The sequence below is a fragment of the Mustela nigripes genome, chromosome 1 (assembly GCF_022355385.1).
Source record: "Mustela nigripes isolate SB6536 chromosome 1, MUSNIG.SB6536, whole genome shotgun sequence".
Lineage (NCBI taxonomy): Eukaryota > Metazoa > Chordata > Mammalia > Carnivora > Mustelidae > Mustela > Mustela nigripes.
In genome coordinates this window covers 120446062-120473789 of record NC_081557.1, presented here as the reverse complement: position 1 = coordinate 120473789, position 27728 = coordinate 120446062, and the positions used below count along the sequence as shown (strand labels likewise).

At 35.2% G+C, this 27728-nt stretch overlaps 1 protein-coding gene across 2 annotated transcripts in view; it reads left to right on the top strand.

Annotated features, from left to right (window-relative positions):
- FZD3 (frizzled class receptor 3) overlaps window positions 1-27728 on the top strand; it is a 90199-nt gene that overhangs the window by 15361 nt on the left and 47110 nt on the right. The window contains exons 3-4 of one of the 2 annotated variants that reach the window (XM_059393445.1): window positions 19903-20099; window positions 26205-27222. In XM_059393445.1, coding sequence (XP_059249428.1) covers window positions 19903-20099; window positions 26205-27222 — 1215 coding nt within the window. Of the gene's footprint in view, window positions 1-19902; window positions 20144-26204; window positions 27223-27728 lie in introns of those variants that run through there. The other variant, XM_059393453.1, reaches the window with a different exon arrangement.

Below are 27728 nucleotides of genomic sequence, written 5' to 3'. Positions count from 1 at the left end.
TAGTCATTTTTAGGCCTATTTGTGGACAAAGCTAGGAAACACTTTTTTTTTTTTATAGTCATTTTTAGGCCTATTTGTGGACAAAGCTAGGAAACACTTTTTTTTTTTTTAAAGAAAGTACATCATGAGTTTTTACCGATACTTTCAATTCAAATAATAGTGCAAAATTTTTATTTAACATTTAAAAATCTTGTTTCTCTTTTTTCTAATACTAAAGCTTTATGTACATACACATTATAGAATTTAAGAATATTAGCATTATTACTAACAATATGATTACTGAAAGGAGTTTCATTTTTTTTTATACTTCTTTTTGTCCTTAGGGGTGTAACTCACCACAGACATATAGTAAAATTACTGTATTTTGTATTTTAAAGTTAAATACTTCTCTGTGTGGTTAAACTCAATACTTATTTAGATTCATATGTTTCATTTTTTGAGGAATGACTTTAAAAAATTTTTTTGGTTTAAGTTTCTTTCTTTCTAATTAATTGTTTTGAAACTTTATACATAGAACAAGATACATTCAGAGAAGTCTAGTTTCTGGCCCTTCCCCTTCTACCTTTTTCTTTCCTTCCTCTTAAACATAGTCATATAAAGGTTTTTGTTTATTCTTCCATTAAAAAGTTGTAAATGCAATATAATATTTATATAAAATGTTTATGTAATGTCTGTCCATGTATATTTTTTCAACTTTCTTTGGTATAGTGTCATACTATTTGTTTTTTTTGTGTTCCTTTAACAATTTATCATAGATATTCCATAGTAGTATTTATAGGTATTGCTCATTAAAAAATTCTTTTAGAATTGGCAAAATACATACAAACTTCATCATTCCAACCCTTATAGGTTCAATGGCATTAAGTATATTCATCTCGTTATGCAGTCATCACCACTATTCATCTCTAGCACTTTTTAATCTAACAAAACTAAAACTCTACCAAGTAAACAGTAACTCCCCATACTACCTTCCTTCAAGCCCCGGGCAACCACATTCTTTCTTCTCTCTGAATTTAACTATTCTTGGTACCTAATATAAAAGGTATCATGATATTTGTCCTTTTGTGATTAGCTTATTTCACTTAACATCATGTCTTCAAGGGGCGCGTGGGTGGCTCAGTCGTTAAGCGCCTTCGCTTAGGTCATGATCCCAGGGTTTTGGGATTGAGTCCCACATGCGGCTCCCTGCTTAGCAGGAAGCCTGTTTCTCCTTCTCCCACTTCCCCTGCTTGTGTTCCCGCTCTGGCTCTCTGTCTCTCTCTGTCAAATAAATAAATAAAATCTTTAAAACAACAACATAACGTCTTCAGGGTTTATCCTTGTAGCATATGCCAGAATTTCCTTCCTGTTTAAATCCAAATAATATTCCGTTCTATGTGTATACCACACTTTGTTTATCCACTCATCCATCAAACACTTGTGTTGCTCCTACCTTTTGGGCTATTATGAATAACGCTGCTATGAACATGGGTGTTTAAGTTCCTGCTTTCAATTTTGGGGGATATATATACCCAGAAGTGGAATTGCTGGGACATATGATAATTCTGTGTTTAATTTTTTGAGGAACCGCCTTACTGTTTGCCATAGCAACTGCTCCATTTTACATTCCCATCAGCAGTGCCACAAATGTTCCAATTTCTCCACATCCTTGTCAACACTTGTTATTTTCTGGGTTTGTTTTTCTTTTTCTTTTTTTTTAATAGTCATCCTAGTGGGTGTTAAATTGCCCTTACTTTTTTTTTTCTTTTTTTTTTTTTCACTCAATTCCTATTGATGGACTTTTGGGTTGTTTTTAGTCTTTTCCTTTTGAAATCAAGGCTTGTCCTTACTCATTTTTGTATGCCCCAAATCCAACAAGTGCCTCACACATAGGAACTGCTAAATTACTAGAAAATAAAAATGTTTGTATTAATTAACAAATTTAAGTCCCTTAAGAGGTGAGAGTAGTCTTGATCATGTTTATATTATACCTAAGCAGTTAATTTCCTTCGGCTGTAAATAGAAGTGTGCTTGATGGGGATGGTAATCCCAGTTCCAAGGGCACCATATAACTATGAACACTGGTATTTTACTTTGCCTTTTGAGGGTTGGGGAGTAAATCAAAGTGACTCAGAGCTTTAGGCAGGCATCATGTGTTTGTACTTTTAAATGTTGTAATTAAGCAAAAGGACAGAGCAACCTGTCTTTCCCATCTCTAGGGCTCTAATGTTCCTTCTGCATTAAATAGTCTCTTCTTGATCTTTGTCAAAATTCTAATGGCTATACTTGATACATTATTAAATAGGAAAAAAAAGGAGTGGATAACATTATATATGGTATCACCCTGTTTTTGTTAAAAAATACATGTGTGTGTGTTTATGTGGAGTAAGTGATCTGGAAGGATTTTCACCAAGGCCAACAGTGGTTTTCCTGAATTAGCACAATTTATGTTTCCTGTGTCTTATTTAATATTTTTAAATTTTTCTATAAGAAACACATGCTTTTAAAATAGTTAAATGGTTAGTGCAGGAACTTGATTTTTAATAATCCCAACTACTCTTTGTGTTTAGTTCTCAGTTACAGTACCCAAGAGTTAGTATTTATTAAATATATTTTGGTTCAATGACTGAAACACAAGGAAGAACTTGGTAAATGCCACAAGAAAGGATTCAAAAGAGAGAAGGAAGGATCTTCTGCGAAAGGGATCAATTGTAGACAGTATTTGAATGGGCCTTGAAAGTTTTGTTGTTGTTGTCTTTTGTAAGAGAATAGTGTAATATACTCCTATGTAGTAATAATTATTAACATTTTCTTGGTAGGCTTTTTAGAAAATGAAATTTGATTGCAATTCATGGTTTGTATCATCAGGTTACATGCCCTATCAGATTTACTTCCCTTATTGTCTTTTGTTTGGGTTTACTCTTAATGTGGTTTTATCAAAGCAAACAACAGTCTAATGAAGTAGTTTGAGAAGTCTATTGTGTGACAGGGAAACCAGTCCGGAATTAAGAATCTTCTAAATTGAAAAATGTACATATAAGCAATGGGGAATTAATAGCATTTAGTTATTTCTGAGTTGAAAAAAAAAACTTAAAAATTTTTTTTTTCATTTTCTTATGTGACAAATCACTTTAAAGGAATACCTTTAAAGTACTTATTTTCAATTAAATTATGAAGTGTGGTAGAATTTTGTTTGTAAGGTTTTATCTTTTGAGAAAGATCATAGTTTAGAACTATTGATGATATTTGAAAAATATTAAAACTTCCTTAAAAGTCAAGTTTTATCGCTTCTCTGGGAATTCCCCTTTGACTTAAGAAGATAAACATGTTCATCTCATAATGGCAAATTTCTGTAAATCACCTTACTGAAATATTGTTAGAAAGTGTTTAGTACCCTATCTCAAGACATTTTTTAAAATTAAGATCTGTAGAAGAATAATTGTAGGATTAAAGGTGTTTTTCAAACCTAGAATTTTTAAATACAAAATAATTCTTAAAGCTTTAGAAGTTACTGAGAATTTATTTTTACAGAAAAGGAGTTTTTAAAGGATCTTATTTTAAATCACATGGAATTATTCTAAAAAGTTGTTTTTGAATAACTTCTTATTCTGTTTTGGATCTGAAATATAATGAATACCATATTTTGAATTTCCAAGGCCATTCCACTGTTGGTTTCACGTTTAGTGAATTTAGTCATAATATTCCCAAACGCAGTAGGATACAGTTTCTATGGTTACCAGACCCTTTGTAGAGTGACAAAGATTGGAATTCTGATTCTCATGAGTCAAATTTTGGCCTTTGACTGTGTCCCCTTTTCATACCCCTTGCTAAGCTTGGGCTGTTGCTGTGCTTGAAGGCTTGTCAGCTAGCAGGTTCCTATGGTAACAGGAATGGAAATTTGAAAGAAGAAAGAGAATGGGAGCACAAAGGCTTGGTTGATTTGAATTTGAACAAAGAATGGAAGGTTCCATGTAGTGCACCTTTGTTGTAGAAACCAGAAATTTAATTTTAGAAAGTTACTTTTCAGTTTGTAAACTTCCTATACCCTGGTTGATTTAGTCAACAAAAAGCATTACTGTTTAAGGAGGTACGCAGTAGGAATCTTCAAAAAATTTAACAGTTAAATTGTTTTTCTATTTGATAGAGCTTTAATAGTATTATCCAATATATTCTCAACTTTACAGTATTCAGGCTACCTCTTTTCATTTTGATTTTGCTGAGTTTAACTCCAATGAGTTAAAACCAAGGTGATTTGCTCATTTGAAAAATAGTAATATTAATATTTCTGTTTTTATATAACTCATTTATTGAGGTAATTAGTGTACAAACTTGGACCCATTTAAAATGTTTGGTGTTTTGACACATGTGTATGCTGTGAAACCATCAACACAAAATATAGAACATTTCCATTACCTCAAAAGCTTCCTTGTGTGCCTTTGTAGTCTACCCCCCCTTCACGCCCTGCTCCAAGCAACTACTGATCTGTTTTCTGTCACTGTGGATTAGTTTTCATTTTCTAGAGTTTCATATAAATGTAATCATACAATATCTACGTTTTTATGTCTGGTTTCCTTCACCCAGCATAATGTGCATCTGTGCTTTGCTTTGCTTTTTAATAACATCATTCCAGTTGACTTTCAGTTGTTGAGAACAGGGCATTCAAATTCAGCAGGGTTCTTTAGGCCCACCATGTGGGACTGCAATAGCTCTGTTAACTTGCAACTCTTCTCTAATCGCCTTCTAAGCTTTTACTGGGTTCTGTGTGCTATTTCATAAACTATTATTTATATGTTATTAAGACCATTTTACAGAGGAGAGAACTGAAGTTTAGAGAGGTTATGTGGAATAAATTGGTTAAGTTCAAGGGCTCTAGATAGGAATGCCAGGGTCTTGACTCTTGGGTCTGTCTTTGTATCTCTGTGATCTTGGGCAAGTTACTTAATTTTAATGTCTCATTTTCCTCATATGTATTATAAAATGTGATTAATAATTATCAGGAGGATTAAATGAGATAATCTGTGGGCAACTGGGTGGCTCAGTGGGTTAAGGCCTCTGCCTTCGGCTGAGGTCATGATCCCAGGGTCCTGGGATCGAGGCCCACAGCGGGCTCTCTGCTATGCAGAGAGCATGCTTCCTCCTCTCTCTCTCTGTGTCTGCCTCTCTGCCTACTTGTGATCTCTGTCTGTTAAATAAACAAATAAACAAACAAATAAATAAATAAATTAAATAAATGAGATAATATGTATAAGGCACTTAGCTGCCTATCCCTTTAGTGCCAGTGAATGTTAGCTGAGATGCACAGTACAGGGTACCTACAGCTAATAAGTGGCAGGAGCATAAACTTGTAGCTTTAGGCTCATTGTTGACTGTACAAAATAATCAAATCAATTTTATAATTCATCTATAATACACAGATGAAGGTTTTACTAACATAGTAACATAACAATATCAGATTGGTTGATATTTTATGTGTTCTAAGTACCAAGCAAGTTTTGAGACTTAAGGCATACATGAAAATAAAGACGTACAAATGCTCATAGGTATGATGCATGTACATGTCATCAATATGTGAATGTAATAACGTTTTTAACTTTTAATTTTAAAGTAATTATAGACTCATGGGAAATTGGAAAAAGAGTACAAAGAAATTCTGTGTACCCTACCTAGTCCCTGCCCCCTCCCAGCCCCAGTCTTTGTACATTATATAATTGTCATACAGCATAAAAACTAGAATTTAACCTTGATGCTATCTATAGACCTTATGATATTTCACTAACTTTTAAATGTACTCATTTTTGTGTGTGTATATGCATGTGTCCGTGTATGTAGTCTTTGCAGGGTTTTTTTGTTTTTGTTTTTAAATAAGCTCTGTGCCCAAGGTAGGGCTTCCGCTCACAACACCTAGATCAAGAGGCATGCTCCGTGGTCTGAGCCAACCATGTGCTCCTAGTTTTTGCAATTTTACCACATATGTAGATTTGTGTAGCCAGTGCTACAGTTAAAGAACTGTTTTCAAAGGAAACACAAAGGAACCACTAAGGAACTCTCTTGTGCTTCCTTTCTCCCTCCGCCTTTTTCCCAATCCTGAACAGCCACTACTTTGTTCTCTTATCTGTAATTTTATCATTTCAGAATGTTATATAAATGGAATCATACATTGTGTAATCTTTTGAGATTTTTTTCATTTAGCATAATAATCATTTGAGATCCATACAAGTTCTGTGTATCAATAGTTATTATTTTTAATTTCTGAATATTTTGTTATCCAGCTGTACCACAATTTGTTTAATCAACCACCCATTGAAGAACATTTGGGTTGTTTCAGATCTTTGCTATTATAAATAAAGCTGTTATAACCATTCATGTACAGGTTTTTGTGCAGACATAAATTTTTATTTTGGGGGAATAAATGCCCAGAAGGTGATTGCTGGATCATATGAGAAGCATATGTTTGGAATTTTAAGAAACTGCTAAACTATTTTCCATGGTGGTTGTATCATTTTATATTCTCACCAGCAACACATGAGAGATTTACTTTTCCTATATTCTTACTACCATTTGGTATTGTCATAATTTTTTATTTCAATTTTTCTAAAATGTGTATAGTGGTACTTCATGCAGTTTTAATTTACATTTCCCTCATGGTTAATGATAATGAATGTCTTTTCATGTACTCAATTTGCCATTCATATATCCTTTTTGGTAAAATTTCTGTTTATGTCTTTTGTTCATATTGCATGAATTCTTATTTTTGAGTTTTGAGACTTCTACATATAGTCTAGATAAAAATATGTTGTTGGATATATGGTTTACAAATAGTTTATCCTAGTCTAAAGTATGTTTTTACATCCTTTTAATAAGGTCTTTAAGAGAAGAGAAGTTTTAAATTTTAATGAAGTCCAGTTTACCTTTTTTTTAATTTATCTTTTATGGATTGTCCTTTTGGTATAAGAATTCTTCACCTAACTCTTGGTCTGGAAGATTTTTTCTTTGTTTGTTTTAAGTTTTATAGCTTTTATGTTTTGCATTTAAATCCATGCATCCCTTTTGAGGTAATCTGTATAAGGTATGGTTCATTTTCTTGTCTATAAATATCTACTACCTCCAGCACCATTTGTTGAAAAAACTGTCCTTTCACCATTGAATTGCTTTTGCTCCTTTCTCAAAAATTAATTGTCAATCCTTGTATGGTTTAATTCTGGGTTCTCTCTTATATTCTTTTTTTTTCTTTTAAAGATTTTATTTATTTATTTGACAGAGATAGACCAAACAGGGGGTAGGGGGAGAGAAGCAGCTCCCCACTGAGCAGGGAGCCCAATGCAGGGCTCAATCCCAGGACCCTGGGATCATGACCTGAGCTGAAGACAGATGCTTAACTAAATGAAGGCAGATGCTTAACTAAACCAAGGGCCACCCAGGTGCCCCTTCTTTATTATGTTCTATTGATCTTTTGTATCTATCTCTCCACTGATACCACACTGTCTTGATTACTGTTAGCTATATAGTAAGTCTTAAAATTGGCTGGCATGATTCTTCCCAATTTTTTTTCAAAATCTATTTTGTTTTTAAATATAATTTAGAATAAACTCATCTTTATCTACTAAAAGTAAAGGTACATTTTGTTTTGTTTTATGTTATGTTAGTCACCATACAGTACATCATTGTTTTTTGTGTGTTTTTTTTAAAGATTTTATTTATTTGTTTGACAGAGAGAGAGAGATCACAAATAGGCAGAGAGGCAGGCAGAGAGAGAGAGGGAGAAACAGGTTCCCTGCTGAGCAGAGATCCTGATGTGGGGCTCCATCCCAGGACCGTGAGATCATGACCTGAGCAGAAGGCAGAGGCTTAACCCACTGAGCCACCCAGGCACCCCACATCATTAGTTTTTGATATAGTGTTCTGTGATTCATTGTTTCCATATAACACCCAGTGCTCTGTGCAGTACCTGCCCTCTTTAATACTCGTCACTGGACTAATGCATCCCCCCACCCCTCTCCCCTCTAAAACCCTTAGTTTGTTTCTCAGAGTCCATAGCCTCTCATGGTTCGTCTCCCTCTCCCATACCCCCTTCCTTCATTTTCCCCTTCCTTCTCCTAATGTCCTCCATACTATTTCTTATGTTCCACAAATAAGTGAAACCATATGATAATGGACTTTCTCTGCTTGACTTATTTCACTCAGCATAATATCCTCCAGTCCCATCCATGTTGATGCAAAGTTGGGTATTCAAGCCTTTCTGAAGGCTGTTAATATTCCTTTAGATATATGAACCACATTGTCTTTATCCATTGATCTGGCTTTTTCCACAGTTTGGCTATTGTGGACATTGCTGCTATGAACATTGGGGTGCATACGGCCCTTTTTGTCACTACACCTGTATCTTTGGGGGTAAATACCCAGTAGTGCAATTGCTGGGTCATAGAGTAATTTTATTTTTAATTTTTTGAGAAACATCCACAGTGTTTTCCAAAGTGGCTGTACCAACTTGCACTCCTACCAACAGTAAAAGGGTTCTCCTTTCCCCACAACCTCTCCAACATTTGTTGTTTTTTGCCTTGTCAATATTTGCTGTTCTAAGTGGTGTTAGGTGGTATCTCAGTAGTTCGAATTTCCCTGATGGCTAATGATGATGAACATTTTTTCATTATCTGTTAGCTATTTGTATGCGTTCTTTGGAGAAGTGTCTGTTCATGTCTTCTGCCCATTTTTTAACTTGATAATTTGTTTTTTGAGTGTTGAGTTTGAGAAGTGCTTTATAGATCTTGGATATCAGTGCTTTGTAGTGTCACCTGCAAATATCTTCTCCCATTTTGTGTGTTCCCTATTTGTTTTGTTGACTGTCCCTTTGCTGTGCAGAGCTTTTTATATTGAGGAAGCTCCAAAAGTTTTCGTTTTTGCTTTTATTTCCCATTTTGCTTTTGTTTTGTTTTATCTTGATGAAGTCCCAAAACTTCATTTTTGCTTTTGTGTCTTGCAAGAAGTTGAAGATGTTACTGCCTATGTTCTCCTCTAGGGTTTTGATGGATTCCTGTCTCACATTAAGGTCTTTTATCCATTTTGAGTTTGTCTTTGTGTATGGTGTGAGAGAGTGGTTGAGTTTTCATTCTTCTGGTTCCATACACATTTTAGGCTTGTTTGTTCTAGCAGTTTGAAAAATGCCATTAGTATTTTGATGGGAATAGTGTTGAAAGTGTGGATTGCTCTGGGCATCATAGACATTTTAACAATGTTTATTCTTAACAATCCATGAGCATGGCATGTTTTCCCATCTTTTTTTTTTTTTTTTAAGATTTTATTTATTTATCAGAGCAGGGGGTGGGGAGCGAGCACAGGCAGACAGAATGGCAGGCAGAGGCAGAGGGAGAAGCAGGCTCCCCGCTGAGCAAGGAGCCCAATGTGAGACTCGATCCCAGGACGCTGGGATCATGACCTGAGCTGGCAGCTGCTTAACCCACTGAGCCACCCAGGTGTCCCGTTTTCCCATCTTTTTATGACTTCTTCAATTTCTTTCATGAGTGTTCTATAATACCTAGAGTATAGATCTTTTACCTCTTTGGTTAGGTTTATTCCAAGGTATCTTAACAACTTTTGGTGCTATTGTAAATGGAATTGATTCTCTTAATTTCTCTTTCTACAGTTACATTGTTAGTGTATAAGAAAGCAACTTATTTCTGTTATCTTGCCACATTACTGAATTGCTGTATGAGTTCTAGTAATTTGAGGTTGGAGTCTTTTGGGTTTTTCACATAAAGTATCATGTCATCTGTGACGAGGGAGAGTTTGACTTCTTTGCCAGTTTGAATACCTTTTATTTCTTTTTATTGTCTGATTGCTAGTACTGTGTTGTTAGTACTATGTTGAGCAATAGTGGCGAGAGTAGGCATCTGTATCATGTTCTCGATCTTAAGGGAAAGGCTCTCAGCTTTTCCTCATTGAGAATGATATTTGCTGTGGGTTTTTCATAGATTGATTTTATGAAATTGAGGAATGTTCCCTCTATCCCTATACTCTGAAGAGTTTTAATCAGGGAAGGATGCTGAATTTTGTCTAATGCTTTTTCTGCATCAGTTGAGAGGACCATGTGGTTCTTGCCTTTCTCGTATTTATGTGTTCTCTCACATTGATTGCTTTGCAAATGTCGAACCACCCTTGCATCCCAGGGAGAAATCCCACCTGGCTGGGATGGATATGCTGCTTTTTGTTAGAAATTTCATTAAATCTGGAAATCATCTGGGGGAGAATTGGCATTTTTAATGTTGAATCTTCAACCCATTCAGTAAATTTGGTTGCCTTGAATTGAGTCCTCCTAAAATGTCTGTGTTGGAGTTCTAACACCCAGTACCTCAAAATGTGACCTTATTTGGAAATAAGATAATTTCAAATGTAATTAGTTAAGATAAGGTTATACTGAAGTAGGGAGGGGCCCTAATTCGGTATGACTGAATTCCCTTAGAAAAGGGAAATTTAGACACAGACAGATACACAGTAGAAGGAAGATGATGTGAACAGGTATAGAGAGGATGCAGTGAAGATCAGATTTATGCTGTCACAATCCAAGGAACTACCAGAAGCTAGGAGAGAGAGCAGGAGCAGATCCTTCTCTTGCACCTTCTGAGAAACATGGTTCTGCCAACATCTTGATCTCAGATTTCTAGCTTCCAGAAATGTGAGGCAGGGAATTTCTGTTGGTTAAGCCACTCAGTTTATGGTACTTTGTTATAGCAACTCTAGCAAACTAAAACAGTGTGAATCTGTTAATTTATTTATATTCCTTGATTTATTCCATCATCATTTATAGTTTTCTGCATTTGAGTCCTGTACATGTTTTGTTGAATTTACCCCCAGGTATTTCTTTTTTCTCTTTTTTTCAGTGGTTATAAGTATATTGTTCTAGTTTTCATGTGCTCTTTATAAATAGAACACAGTTTTATATAGTAGAGTTAGGCTGTGGCACCTGGATGGCTCAGTTATTTGAACATCTGACTTCAGCTCAGACTGTGATTTCAGGGTCCTGAGATTGAGCCCTGCATGGAGCTCTGTGCTCAGTGCGGAGTCTGCTTCTCCCCTTCCTTCTGACCCTCCTCCTGCTCTCTCCGTTTCTTTCACAATAAATAAATAATTAGTTAATTAATATATTTTGGAGGGGAAGAAATAGAGTTGGGGTGCCTGTGTGGCTCAGTTAAACATCCGGCTCTTGATTTTTGCTCGAGTGATGATCTCTGGGTTATGGGGGATTGATGCTGCACTCAGCAGGAAGTCTGCTTGGGATTCTTTCCTTCTGTGCCTCCCCCTATCTTATGCATGCTTTTTTTCCCTCTTTCTTTCAAAATGGACAAATCTTTTTATTTATTTTTCAAAGAAATAGAGTTAGGTTTTCTTGGTATGTTTTTCTTACATCCTGCAGTCTTCTGAACTCACTAATTCAAGGAGGTGTTCTTTGTAGATGTCTTGGGATTTTCTATGTAGACAGTAGTGTTAACTGCAAATCGGAACAGTTTTATTTCTTTTTTTTTAGATCTTTTTTTTTTTAAGATTCCATTAATTTATTTGACAGACAGAGATCACAAGTAGGCAGAGAGGCAGGCAGAGAGAGAGAAGGAAGCAGGCTCCCTGCTGAGCGGAGAGGCGGATGCGAGGCTTGATCCCAGGACTCTGGGATCATGACCTGAGCCAAAGGCAGAGGCTTTAACCCACTAAGCCACCCAGGCACCGCAGGAATAGTTTTATTTCTTTTTCCAGTGAACACCTTTTATTTTCTTTTCTTGCTTTATTGCGTGGGCAGGATTTCCAGTACCATGTTGAATAAGAGTGGTAAGAGCAGATACCCTTCCCTTATTTCCAATCTTAGGGGTAAGCATCCATGTTTCACCATTAATTATGATGGCTGTAGGGTATTTGTAGATGCTCTTTATCAAATTGAGGAAGTTACCCTCTATTTCTAGTTCATTGAAAACGTAAACTCATAAGTGCTTTCTCTGCATCATTTGGTATGCTAATGTGATTTTTCTGTTAGCCTGGTAATATGGGATTACATTAATTCACTTTTGAATATTGAACTAGCCTGGAATTTCTGAAGCAAACCCTAATAGGTTATGGTATATAATGCTTTTAATATATATTTGGATTTGGCTTTGTTACTATTTTGTTAAAGACTTTATGTTCATGAGGAATATTGGTCTGTAGTTTTCTTCTTTTGTATTATTTTTGTTTGGTTTTAATACTTCATAGAATTAGTTGGGATGTGTTCCTTTCTTTGCTATTTTCTTGAAAAGATTGTTTAGAATTGATGTTAATTATTCTTTAAATGTTAGATTTTATCTATGAAACCATCTGACTTGGACATTTCTTTTTCTGGAGATTTTTAAACCCAAATTCAAATTCTTTAGTAGTTACAGGACTATTCAGATTATCAGTTTCATCTTGGGTGAGTTTTGGTAGTCTGCCTTTGAGGAATTGGTCTACTTTATCTAAGATGGCTAGTTTATGTGCATAGAGTTGTTTGTAATATTTGTTTATTGTTTTTTTAATGCCTACAGAACCTCAGTGACCTCTTCTATTCTTGATATTGGTAATTTGTGTTTTTCCTTTTTCTTTAATAGTCTTGGCCAGAAACTTACAATTTTATTGGTAGTTTCAAAGAACCAGCCCTTAGATAAGAATTTTTCTCTATTGCTTTTGTTTTAATTTCATTGATTTTTCTTTTATTTCCTTCCTTTATTTTACTCTGTGGGCTATTATGAACAATGCTCTCTTGCTGTGAAAATTCATATACAAGTTTTGCCTTGAACATCATTCTTGATTCTTTTGGCACATACCTAGGATTAGAGTTGTTAATCATATGATAATCTATGTTTAACATCTTAAGGAATTGACAAATTGTTTTCTGTCATGGTTGCATCATTTTACATTCCCACAGCAACACATGAGGGTTCTAATTTCTCTGCATCCTTGTCAACACTTACTGTTTTCTGTTTTTTAGATTATCTATCTTAGTGGTATAATGTAGTATCCCATTGTGGTTTTGATTTGCATTTCCTTAAAGACTGATGACATTGAACATCTTTTCATGTGTTTATCAGCCATTGCTTAACTTCTTTGGAGAAATGTCTATTCATGTTTTTTTGCCCACTCAATAAATTTGGTTGTCTTTTTGTTGAGTTGTGGGGTTTCTTTTTATATTCTATATACCAGACCCTTACCACCCTTACCAGAATATACTTTATAAATATTTTTTTCCATTTTGTGGGTTGTCTGGTTCCTATCCTGATAATGTCCTTAGGTATGTGAAAGCATTCTATTTTGATGAAGTCTAATATATCTATTTTTTTTCCTTTGTGCTTATGCTTTTGTTGTCCAATCTAAGAAAACATTGCCACACCCAAGGTTATGAACATTTACCTCTGTTTCTATAAGTTGTATAGATTTAGCTCTTATGTGTAGGCCTTTGATCCATTTGTAAGTAATTTTTGTATGTGGTATAATGCAAGGGTCTCCAGCTTTATTCTTTTGCGTGTTTAAACTTACACTAATACCACTTGTTTTGATTACTGTAGCTTTGTATTAAGTTTTGAAATTGGAAAGTATGAGTACTCTGACTTTGTTCCTCCCCCCCACCCAAGGTGGTTCTGATGTGTTCAGACTTTGCAATTCTATATGAATTTTGGGATCAACTTTCCCATTTTTGCAAAAAAAGGTCATTGGGATTTTTAGATTGAATTTATAGATCACGTTAGTGAATATCACCATCTTAATAACATTGTCATTTAATCCATGAATATGAATGTCTATTTATTAGGTCTTCTTCAATTTCTTTCAGTAATACTCTATAGTTTTCTGTCTTGCACCACACTGGTTAACTTTATTCCTAAGTATAGGATGCTATGCTTTCTTTTTGATGCTCTTAAAAATGGAATTTTTTCTTAGTTTCCTTTTCTATTGGTGATATTTTAAAATTTCATTTTAATATATTCCTGGAATGAAGAAATACAGATAACTTTTATCTTAATTGATTTTTTTATCCAGTGTTAGTAAATTCATTTATTTTAATGGTTTATAGATTATCTTGGATTTTCTTTATAACAGATTTTATTAGTCTGGTTCTATTAGAAGACAGAAGCACTCAATGATTTATACAAGGAAAGTGTAATATAAAGAATTAATAAGCTAGTATAAGAGAATTTACAAAATAGCTCAACAGGGTTCTCTAGGGCAGAGGGACAATCTCGGAAGGGACAACCAGACATAAAGGCTCAGACCTTAATTATAGATGTAGTTGCAGCTTAGTGGATGGCAGAGAAATTCACCAGGTTGGCTGGGCCAGAGTTGGTCGATGGTTGCTGGGCAAGGAGTAAGCAAGTCTTCAAGGCACGGGCAGGTGTTAGCTGGTGACTAAGCAAAAGGAGGGAGTCAGGGCACTGTTGCAGGTGGGAGGCCTCGACCATGCAGTATCCATATCGGATGGGATGCAAGAAGGGGGTCACAAAGCTATGCTGTGATTATGAGGCTACTAAGAGACCTTTCTGCACATGGTGGGATAGAGAATCATAGATTTCTGAACATTTGCACTGCTGCCTCACTGTGCAGCAACCACAACCAACAAGGAAGCCTTTTTGTCCTGCAGTGTTTCTCCAGCACTCTTTATTGATAAAGTTTAAACTCATGCTTAATGTAAAGGAGAAATGATTATCATAGAGCAGGTATTGAGGGGTGAGTTTGGAACTGAGGGATAATAGTTTGATTACTGGAATACAAGTCATCTATGAGTAATGATAGTTTCTTTCTTTCTGATCCATGTACCCCTAATTCTTAATTTCTTTCCTTCTAATTCTTTCACCTTTTATTTCTTTTTCTTTTCTTACTGCCCTCCTGAGGACTTTCAATACAGTGTTAAATAAGATGGTAATGACAGGTACTTTTGCCTCATCCTTGATTTTGGGAAGCTTTCTCCAGTTTACCACCAAGTATGAGGTTTGCTGTAGTTTGATGTATCTACTTCCCAGAAGATTTGAGGAGATTTCTTCTTACTCTGCAAGTAGTTTTCATAATAAATGTGTGTTGCATTTCATTTAATACTTTTACTATATCTCTATTATTAGTGGATCGTGTGATTTTCCCCCCTTTTTCTATTAATACTATTAATTACATTAACTGGTTTTTCAGATGTTAATCAGTGTTCTTAGAAAAAAAGTTTATGTGGTATATTACTCCTTTTGTACATATTCTGGATTAATTTATTGATATAATTTTTATATCTATGATCATGAGGAATAATTTTCCTTCTTAGATAGTTCCTGTTGGGTTTTGTTATAAAAATTAGGCTGATTTCATTAGATGAATTGGGTAAAGTTCCTTTTTCCCCCCTTTTAGGAAGAGTTTTTGTGTGATTACTTGAAGTTCTTGATTTGATGTTTGACATATTTTTCTAGTAAAGCCATCTTAGTCTAGAGTTCTCTTTGAGGGGAATAGTTTCTAATAATGGATTAAATTTCTTTGTAGATAGAAGATAAAATTTTATGAGTTTTGGTAAATTGTGATTTTTTCCCCCAAGGTATTTGTTCATTTCATCATGTCAAAATTATTTCTTTTGGTAGCTACATTATTTTTCTAGTAAATCTAGTTTATTATTTATGGTATCTACATTATTTTTCTACATTAATTTTCTTCATTCCTGATAGTGGTAATTCAAATTGCTTGTTTTCTTGTTACCGCTTTCCTTATACATTCCTTAAGTTTAGCCGTTCTTTTTCTAGCTTCTTGAGATGGAGCTTAGGTCATTGATTGTTTTCAGGCTTTCTTATTATCTGTTATGTGTGTATCAGATTGTAAATTTTCTCTGAGTACAGCTTTTGCTGATATTGTCTTTATTTACTTTTATATATAGATTATATAACCTATATAATTATATATATATAACTTACATCTCTGTTATGATTCCCTTTGTTGATTATGGGTTATTTAGAAGTTTGTTGTCTAATTTCCAGATTTTCAAGCAGTTGGGTTTGGGCATTTTCTGTAATTGGTTTATACCTTAATTACATTTTAGTCATAGAACCTTCTATGAATGATTTTAATTCTCTGAAGTTTGCTGTGGCATGCCTTAGGATCTAGAATATGGCTAATTTTAATAAAGAGTCCATGTGTCTGTTAAATAGGATCCAGGTATTGTTGGATATCATGAGTATAAATATGTTATTTATTTATTTATTTTAAAAAGATTTTAATTATTTATTTGACAGAGAGAGTGAGAGACACAAGCAGGTAGAGCAGCAGAAGGAGAGGGAGAGGCAGACTCCTCACGGAGCAGGGAGCCCAATGTGGGGCTTGATTCCCGGACCCTGGGATCATGACCTGAGCCAAATGCAGTCACTTAACCAACTGAGCTACCCAAGTGACCCATAAATATGTTACTTAGATCAAATTTATAATTGGCTTGTTTAGATTTTCTGTATTCTTACAGAATTTTTGTCCTCTTCTGTCACTTATTGAGATACACACACACACATACACACACACAGTATTTTGTATGTATTTTAAGGCATTATTACTTTTTATTGGTACAGGGAGTATTCATTTATATTTTCCCACATTTTCACCCCTTTTGTTGATTTTTAAGTACTTTTGAGTTTTCATCTTTGATCATCTTTCTTCTGTCTGAAAAGCTCTTGAGTATTCCTTATAGTGCAGGTTTGCTGGTGACTGATTTTCTCTCATTTTTTTGTCTGTCTGAAAATGTCTTTACTTTGCCTTCATTTATGAAGGATATTTTTGCTGGCTATAGACTTAGAAGTTTGCAGTTATTTTTCCTTAGCTCTTTAAAAGTCATTCTGTTGTTTTATGATTTTCCAAAGTCAGCTCTGAGGGTTAACTGTTGCTCTTTTAAAGGTAAGGTTGTCTTTTCCTCCTTCCACTTCCATTGGCTGCTTTTCAGATACTTTTCTTCAGTTTTCAACAATTTAACGTTTGCCTCACTGTGATTTTCTTATTTTTATCCTTTGTGGGGTTTATAGAAGATTTTGAATCTGTAGATTGTTGTCTTCAATTAGTTTTAGAAAATTCTCAGGCATCATCTTTTTATATAACGCCTCTGCCCATTTTTTTTTCTCCCCACCTTTTAAGATTCTAGTTATACATATCTTAGGCTTTTCCATGTTTTACATGTCTCTTAATTTTTTTTTAATGTATTTTTCAGTATTATTTGGTCTCCGTGCTTCTGTATGCTTCTGTTTGGATATTTTATATTGTCTTGTTTTCTATTTTGCCAGTTCTGTCTTTTGATAAATCTAATGAGTTCTTAATTCCAGATTGTATATATCAGTTATAAAATTTCCACTTGATTCCTTTCATAATAGATTTCAATTTCTGGTGAAATTCTTCATTTTTATTTTCTTGAACATATTTGACATAGTTATATACAGTCTTGTATATTAAGGTCAATAGCTGGACCACCAAAATGTTGTAATTTTTTTTCTTGGTTTTAATCATATGGTTCTGTCTCTTCTCTCTCTTTTTTTAAAAAAAAGATTTTAGGGGCACCTGGGTGGCTCAGTGGGTTAAGCCACTGCCTTCAGCTCAGGTCATGATCTCAGGATCCTGGGATCAAGCCCTGCATTGGGCTCTCTGCTCAGCAGGGAGCCTGCTTCCTCCTCTCTCTCTGCCTGCCTCTCTGCCTGATTGTCATCTCTCTCTGTCAAATAAATAAATAAAATCTTTAAAAAAAAAGATTTTTTTAAATTATTTGATAGACGGGGGAGAGAGAGACTGCACACAAAAGGCGTGGGGAGGGGCAAAGGAAAGGGACAAAGAAACTCCCTGCTGAGCAGAGGGCCTGATGGGGCGCTGGATCCCAGGACTCTGAGATCATCACCTGAGCCAAAGGCTTAACCAGCTGAGCCACCCAGACACCCCATATAGTCCTGTCTCCTGAAACACCTAGTAATTTTTTTTTTGAGTGTTAGACATTACAAAATGTTGGTGAGGTTCCAGATAATGTTCTGTTACTCCAGAGAAGGTTCACCCTTTCTTCTAATTAGCAGGTAAGTGGTGGATCACCTTAATTCCATTAGGGGACTGAGCTGAGTTGAGGCTGGCAGGTCTCTGCCTTCCTTTGATTTGTCACTGCAACAAGAATGTAGCTATTCAGAGGCTTCCACCTAGGAGAGTTTGGTATGTTCAGTTCCTCTGTCAGAACTGGAACTCTAATCCATGTTTCCTTAGTACAATAAAACTGCCAAAATCTCCACTCTGCTTTTCAGAGAGGCTTTCTGCTTAGCTTCTTAGCTCCTTCCTCCTGCAGCTTCAGAATTTTCTGATTTCTTGAAGGGAAAATTGGCTCTGTGTCAGACTCAGTCCTTGGCACTTCCCCTTCTCGAAACCTATGTTTTATTCCTTCTTTTTGAATTTTGTCTATAGCCTTAAGACCACCAAAACTGCACTGGTTTCTAGCACCAGCCTAGTCAAAGTTTGAATCTTAGCCTCTCACCTTATGCCTCAACAAACTGCCTTCAACTTCAATTTCAAGATTCAACAAATGCCTTCTTAGAAAAGCAGCTGTGCATATCAGGCCACATATCCATATTTCCTGCTCTCTGTATTCTTGGTCCCTCTAGTTTTTTTGCTTCAGCAGTTCTTCAGTAGCTTTAAATAGATGTTTTAAAACTGTTTTTCTGTATTTTAAAATTGTTCATGATGGAAACATTGGTTTAACACAACCTACTCCTTCATCCTTGGGAATGATGGTCTCACACAGAATTTATTGTTATATGGTGGGTACCATATCCATTATACAGTTAACTCTTCAGTTTCTTTAAGTGACTCTTGGTTTTCTGACTGCATCTTGTATAGGAGGTCTTTGAAAAATATTATGTGTCAAGGTAAAAGCTGATTGATTCTTTTTTTTTTTTTTTAAGATTTTATTATTTGACAGACAGAGATCACAAGTAGGCAGAGAAGCAAGCAGAGAGAGGAAGGGAAGCAGGCTCCCTGCTGAGCAGAGAGCCCTATGTAGGGCTCGATCCCAGCACCCTGGGATCATGACCTGAGCCGAAGGCAGAGGCCTTAACCCACTGAGCCACCCATGCACCCCAAAAGCTGATTGATTCTTAATAGAAAGGCTTAGTGGTGAGAATATCTGTTACTAGATCAAAATCAGCAATGACTCTGAAACCATTATATGAATAAGTGAAAAGAATATTTGATAATGAAAAACTTAGATGAATATTTATTGGGATGTTTGATCTATTCCTGTGGTTTTAATGATTATTTAAGCATGGTTTTACATCTAGAGCCTCAATTTTTCCTTTTGTTTCCTTAATATCAGCTTACAGTGTTAGTTCTGTTTACATCATATGATACCCATTTTAAAAACATTTTTTAATGTAAAAGAACAAGAAAATATGAGACAAATATGAGAGATCTTTCCCTCTCCCACACTCCCAAAATAACTACTGCTATGTATAACTGCTTTTCCTCCACTCCCACTCCCTTTCCTCTTTTAGCATTTGTCTGCTCTCTCCTATTGATACTTGTTAGTTGAATAAAATTGAAATTCATAAAAAGAAGAAAATTAAAATCTTTTAGATTCCTGTCACCAAGCAGTAATCACTTTTTGAGCATTTGGCATATATCTTTTATTGTTTTTTTTTCTATGTAATATGTATCATATTGTAATTCTCAGCCCTGCCTCTTCATTAATATCACCTCTAACAATTAAAATATACATATAGATTCTGAAACACATCTCAATCTCAACCAATTCAGAATCCTTAGGGATATAGCTAAGAGGATTTTGTTTCAAAAACCAAAACTTTCCTTCAGAAATTTTTAAAATGAAAAAAAAAAAAAAAAGAATATTGTAGTATTCTAAATAGGAAGTTTTAAGTTGTATACAATTCTTTCTCTAATTGTTCAATTTTAACTTTTTCCTAGCCATTCCACCCAATGGTGAATCTGGATTGTTCTCGGGATTTTCGGCCATTTCTTTGTGCACTCTATGCTCCTATTTGTATGGAATATGGACGTGTCACTCTTCCCTGTCGTAGGCTGTGTCAGCGGGCTTACAGTGAGTGTTCGGAGCTCATGGAGATGTTTGGTGTTCCGTGGCCTGAAGATATGGAATGCAGTAGGTGCGAAAACCATAGATTTTCATGGATCATTACTTAATGCTACAGTATGTTTAAAATTACTTGTCTTCTAGTTCATCAGTTTTTAAAAACTTTTTTGAAGTACATATTAATCTTAATTTTAACAGCCGTTTCATGGCTCAGAATTGTTCATTTCCTTAAGAATTTCAAGTCACTAGATGAAAAGGTAGAAAAGGAAAAAAACATTTCAATGAAGAGATTTTTAAGAGAATTAAGAAAAACAGTCAAGATGTAAAGTTGACTTTTCCTTCACAAAATTACTGGCTATACAAGTAATGCTACTAGTAAGTAATACAGTTAGAAAATATAGAGAAGAAAATAATCATTCATTACTTCACCATTAAATGTCTTTAATGATGACATAGTGGAAATTAAATATTTATATGATTTTAAATGTGTTAATGACTAAAGTAGTTCTGTCAACCCTTTTTTTGTCATTAATTAACAAACCAGAATTAGGAAATGTCAGATACTTTTCAGATTACTTCCAAAATATAGATTATAAGCATTTCCTAAAGCTTTGACAACGTTCACAAGACAGTCTTGTAGATTTATATGAGAGAATGTTATTGTTAGTAATAATGTATACAGTATTTCTTATATAATTTGTACCTTTTTGTATTGTGAAATATTTCAGAAATAAGGAATAATAAGATAAATGCATATGTACTATTGTTGTCTAACTTTATCCAGTCTTAACAGTTTGTGATTCTTGGTTTAGTCACTTTTTTTTTTTTTTAAAGAAATAATACAGGTAGAGTTGAAAATTCCTTCCTTGGTACACATCTTGATTTCATTCCCTTCTTTCCTTCCCAGAGATGAGGTAATAATTATGTTGACTGTGTTGTTAATCATTTCTATATTTGCTTTTATACTCTTATTACATATATACACATCTATAAACAACATTAAAATTTTTTAAATGTATCTGTATATCTGTAGGTTTGGTTCATTCCTTTTAATTGCTACATAATGGACTACTATGTTAATATTCCATAGTTATTTAGCCACTTTCTGTTGCTAGTCATTTATTTCTGGGTGTTTGCTGTTATCAGTAGTGCTGCAGTGAACATTCTTTTCTCCTTTATGTTAAAATTAATTCTGTCATCTAAAAGTAGTCCGTGGAGGTGGGTAAAAAGCAGGTGTTACTCTCATTTGGCATTTGGAAAAACTTCAGAAATAAAACATATCAGTTTCTTATGGTCAGTTCACTGACATTTTGCTTTCTCATATTTGTCTACTCTGTTTCCCACCTGTTTAAACTGTTTTCTTATCTAGTCCCATGTAACTATTCATCCACTTTCTCCCCAAACATGTGGTAGCGTTTACAGTACCTCTTTTAGAAGTTTTTTAATTTCTTGGTATTTATAGCAACAGTTATGATTTGCTTGGGCAACACTCTGTTTTACACTTCTTGTAGCTAACTCCCATTATTTAGTGGTCTTTTTATATTAATAGTTTACATACTAGTATAGAAATCTCATTATCATCCTTATTTTGATGGGATTAGATCTGTTTTATGTCCTCACTATTGCATGGCATTTACTAACGCTGAAACCTTAAATTCTGGCAAACTCGTCTTTCATAACAACCTTTCATTCTTCCACATCTCTCCTATTCTTGTTCCTACTGCTCTTGAACTTCTTGGACACTCCCAGACTTTGGTTTTTTTCCCCCTCTCCTAGTATCCCTCTTCCTAATCTCATTTATTTCCTTACTTAATCTTCGTGGTCTATTACTTGAAATGATACCTTGCTAGCAATTTCAACATTGAAGCAATCTTGAAGCAATTCCTTCTACTGAACTTGTTTGTCAGATTTCCAACTGGGTTGAGTCAACCCATTTCTATATGCTGTATGTTTAATGATGCCAACCATGGCAGTTCTGTTTGCTGTCTGTCTTTGGCAAATTTCCAGTTTGGTCAACAGAATAATTTCTGTTTATTCCTCTCAGCACCTCTGTCAAATCTGTATCTCTCACTTCACACCTGTATTTCAGCTTTACTCTGTATTTCATCCTAATTCCCCTCAACCTCAGCTTGCCCTCTTTTCATGAAAATCATTTACATCATTATATGTGAACTATTCTGGTCTGCTATTTCTCAGACCAATTATTCTTAATTTCTTTTTTTGGATCCTCTTCCTCATTTTACCCCTTGAGTATTGGTGCTTTCCAGAGTTCTGTTCCTGTTCTTTTTTATTTTACGTGCTTTCCAGGATGATCTCATCTCACTCACTTTAACTCTTACTCATCTGCTGCTGACTCCTACACCTAAATCTATAGCTTTGACATCTTGCTGAGTTCTAAATCTGCATATCTAGCAGCTATTGGAAATCCTAGCCTGCATTTGTCTCAAATACCTCAATTTCAACATGTCTAAAATTGATTTTCCTTTGCTCATTTTTTAATTCTCTGTAAGTCATCTTCTGTTCCTCCTTCATTGGCTTTAGCTCCCATATCTAATCAATTATAAACTGTATTGCTTTTATCTAACTAATTTCATATATGTCTCATTCCCACTGCCTTATCTGGTTTTATTTTATTTCTTTTTAGAATTTAAAAACAATTTTTAAGTAATCTCTATGCCCAACATGGGGCTTGAACTTAGAACCTGGAGATCAAGAGTCACATGTTCTACCAACTCAGCCAACCAGGTGCCCCTGACTTTATCTGGTTTTAGTCCTGATATTATTTGAATCAACTAATATCTCTGCCTCCATTTTTGCCCAAGTCTATCTTCCACACTCTTCCTAGTCATCTTTCTAATTACCTGGGTTAGGTCTATATGAATATGTTTATTCAGTAATCATTAACAAATATTAATTGGGTGTGTCCTGTGTGCTAGCCACTAGTCTAGATGCTGAAGATAAGTAGTGAACAAAATACAGTCTTGGTTCTTATGGAACTTAAATTCTAATAGTGATGGCAGTGGTGGGAGATAACAAATAAATAGATAATATCAGACGGTAGTGAATGCTAATACAAAAAAGAATAGGGTTGGGTGGTAATGATAAAATATGGGGAAGCAGAAGGACTCTCTTCTACAGATATATTGGAGAACGCCTTTTTGATAAAGAGGCATTAGAATAAGGACCCAAACGATACGAGAGAACAAATAACCTAGATGTCTAGGGAAGAAAAACGTAGACATAGGAAACAGCAGTTAGTGTACCTGCTCTGAAATGGAAGCATGCTTGGATTAGCCAAAGAACAAGGGAACTGGAGAATCTGGAGTCAAGTAATCTAGGGAGAATGGAAGGATATCAGATTAGAAAAATACTGGTCGTAGGGTCTTTGTAGCTCTGATATGGACTTTGGATTTAACTCTTAGTGAGGTGGGAGAGCACTAGAGAACTTTCAGCAGAAGAGACATATATGATCATGAGCACAGGAGTGGCATGTCTATAAAGGACACTGACTGCTGTGTGGAAATGGAGATCAATTGGAAGATACTCCAGAAGTCCAGGGAAGAGGTATTAGTGGCTTAAACTGCACAGAGGCAGTGGAGGAAATGAGAAGATACATCATAAGATACGGTGATAGAAATTGGTGGCAGATTGTGAGGTATATATTAGAGGGAAAGGATTTCAAGGATGACCCCAAGGTTTTTGGCCTGAGTAACTAGAAGAATGTGATTACCACTTATGGAAATGGGGGAAGCTTAAGGAGTAGAAATCAAGAGTTTGGTTTTTGGAAAGATTATAGATTGAAGTATATATATATATTGAGTGGCAGATAAATATACAAATATAGCCATAAAAACATAGAGTATAATTTGGCATGGTTTGAAACTTTATATCACTGTTCTCTCTCTTCTGCAGCATGCTTATCTCTCCAACCTGATCTCCTGTCACAAGTCATGCACACTTCATGCTCCAGCAATATTAAACTACCCTGTTCAAATCTCTTTGCCATTGCTTGCATTTCTTGCTAGAATACTGATTGGCATGCTACCAGAACTGTCCAATACTGAGTCAAAATCCTGTACTGAGGGTCTTACTTTATGAAGTCTTTCATAATCTTGCCCCTGGGAAGAGTTAATCTTTTGTATTATTTTTATACATTATATAGAGTTTGTTTGCTTCATATATCCCACTGCTGAATTTTGTATTTACAGTTTGTATCTCCTTTTAGACTGCAGGATAGAAAGTCTGTTTTTTTTTTTTTTTGTCTTTTCATGTTTAATCCCTGACATATTGCAGGATATAAGCAAATGCTTAGATGCCAAAAGTTTCTCTCATTTGGATTTACAATTCCAAGTCCAGAAAAGAAAATGGATTGTATTAGAAAATAAAAGATTAATCAGCTATAGCATAAGGTTATGCATATTTTTGTCAAACTTAATATCAACCACAGCTTCTTGGAAACTATTTGATGTATATAAACTATTAAACATCTAGTTATTAGGAGTCTGAAGGCTTAGAAACTGATATAGGCAAGAAAATTGAAGATGCAGAAGTTCATGAGAATGGTACCCTTACTCACATCTGCACTGCAAACCTGTTTTATTCGTTCTGCAACCATGACAGTTTCTCAAGTCTGCAGATATGGTACCTTTGGAAATTTGCTAAAATGCAAATTTCTGGGCCCTAACACAGGTATACTGTAATATGATTTGTGGTGGTGGGAACCAAGAATTTTCTTATTTATTTATTTTAAAGATTTTATTTCTTTATTGGACCAAGAGAGAGAGCACAAGCAAGGGCAGAGGAAGAGGGAGAAGCAGGTTCCCTGCTGAGTGGTACCCTGGAATCATGACCTGAGCCTGATGTAGATGCTTAACTGACTGAGCCACCCAAGTGCCCCAAGAAGTTTTATTTTTATTTATTTTTAGAAAGATTTTATTCATTTATTTGAGTGAGTGTGGGAGAGGGAGAGCACAAGTCAGGGGAGGAACAGAGGGAGAGGGAGAAGCAGACTCCCTGTTGAGCAGGGAGCCCAGCTTGGGGCTTGATCCCAGGACTGCTGTATCGTGACCTGAGCTGAAGGCAGGTCTGACTGAGCCACCCAGGTGGCACTGAAATTTTATTTTTAAAACAATATTTTTTCTTATGTACATCAAAGTTTGAGAATAACTGAGTTAGAGAATGTAATGGATTGGAGAGAAATTAAGGGTGATAAGAAAGAAGTAGTTGATATTAGAGACCTTAAAAGGACTGTAATTAACCACTATGCTAAGCAGGGAACGAATATAAAATGGGAAAGAAAGGTCTAAAAACTACGCCACTTACAATGATTTTTAATGCTAATATAATTCAGAATGCATTGTGCTGTGCATTTGAGAAAAATCTTTTTTAACATTTCTGCTTAAGGAAGTTCCATTGAATCTGGTGTAACTGTAGTTAAAGATTGGGTAAAAGCTACTATTTTGTTAGAGATATGTATTTATTTCTTTTATAATAATGTATAGTTTGAAATCTTATTTTAAAGTGTGTGTCTTAAATAAATGCTCCCTATATACAGTGTTACTTATTGATGGCTAAGATAGGCTATTTTAATTAAAAGAAAACTCTTTGGGGTGCCTGGCTGGCTTAGTCAGAAGAGTATGCAACTCTTGTTCTCAGTAGTTGTGAGTTCAAGCCCTATGTTGGGGGTAGAAATTATTGGGGGGGAAAAAAAACCTTAAAGAAAGTACTGTTTTTGAAACCAAAACAAAATTAAGTATAAAGCCAGGGCGCCTGAGTGGCTCAGGCAGTTGAGCGTCTGCCTTCGGCTCAGGTCATGATTCTGGAGTCCTGGGATCAGGCCCCAAATTGGGCTCCCTGCTTGACAGGGGGCCTGCTTCTCCCTCCCCCACTCCCCCTGCTTGTGTTCCCTCTCTAACTGTATCTTTCTCCATCAAATAAATAAAATCTTTGAAAAAAAAATCAGATATAAAACCATATCACTTTTTGATCAACAATGGACAATCTGATTTTATGGCCCATAAACAAGAATCAATATTTACTTTATTCCTACTTAATATAATTGTATGCCAAGGATATTAGAATGAAGAAGGTCATGAGTGCTAAATTTGGAAACCCAAATTGTTAGGTATCAGTAGATTTCCCAATAAGTGAAAATGGTTCTTATCTTGTATTTTTTTAGGTTCCCAGATTGTGATGAGCCATATCCTCGACTTGTGGATCTGAATTTAGCTGGTGATCCTACTGAAGGAGCTCCAGTGGCAGTACAGAGGGACTATGGTTTTTGGTGTCCTCGAGAGTTGAAAATTGATCCTGATCTTGGTTATTCTTTTTTACACGTGCGTGATTGTTCACCTCCTTGTCCAAATATGTACTTTAGGAGAGAAGAACTTTCATTTGCTCGATACTTCATAGGATTGATTTCAATCATTTGCCTCTCTGCCACGTTGTTTACTTTTTTAACTTTTTTGATTGATGTCACAAGATTCCGTTATCCTGAAAGACCTATCATATTTTATGCAGTCTGCTACATGATGGTATCACTAATTTTCTTCATTGGGTTTTTGCTTGAGGACCGAGTAGCCTGCAATGCATCTAGCCCTGCACAGTATAAGGCTTCCACAGTGACACAAGGATCTCATAATAAAGCCTGTACCATGCTTTTTATGGTACTCTATTTTTTTACTATGGCTGGCAGTGTCTGGTGGGTAATTCTTACCATCACATGGTTCTTGGCAGCTGTGCCAAAGTGGGGTAGTGAAGCTATTGAGAAGAAAGCATTGCTATTTCACGCCAGTGCATGGGGCATCCCCGGAACTCTAACTATCATCCTTTTAGCGATGAATAAAATTGAAGGTGACAATATCAGTGGCGTGTGTTTTGTTGGCCTCTACGATGTTGATGCATTGAGATATTTTGTTCTTGCTCCCCTCTGCCTATATGTGGTAGTTGGAGTTTCTCTCCTCTTAGCTGGCATTATATCCCTAAACAGAGTTCGAATTGAAATTCCATTAGAAAAGGAGAACCAAGATAAGTTGGTGAAGTTTATGATCCGGATTGGTGTTTTCAGCATTCTTTATCTCGTACCACTCTTGGTTGTAATTGGATGCTACTTTTATGAGCAAGCTTACCGTGGCATCTGGGAAACAACATGGATACAAGAACGCTGCAGAGAATATCACATTCCATGTCCATATCAGGTAAGGGAAACCTTGTTCTAAATTTCAGAATGTGTAATAGTGAAAAGAAGGCATATTACTCTAAAGATCTAATCTTAGCTAGTTAAAAAAAACTGTTTATGAACCTGTACATTAAAATTTTAAAGATAATGAACAAATATAGAAAGAATGTAATATATGTGTTTCTATAAACCTCTTCCATTTAAAAGATGACTTTTACAAGTCTAAGCTATGGGCTTTTAAGTAGTTTACTTCTGTTGTCACAAAACAGTTTGCTTGGTGATTGTTTAGAAGTGTACAGTTTTGAGGGTGAGAAGCACTTTGCCAGTTGATAAAAAGGCACTGTCTTTTGTGAAAATTTTACTGATGGTTAAAAGAGGAATTGTTTTAACAGTTTTGCAAAAGTAATAGAATGCAGTTGTACAACTAGTTCATCTCTTAATTGGTCTTGGTTTTTCTTTTTTGCATACTGAATATTTTATGATTTACCTTCGAATGTAAAGAGGTCAGATAATCAGTCACAGAAT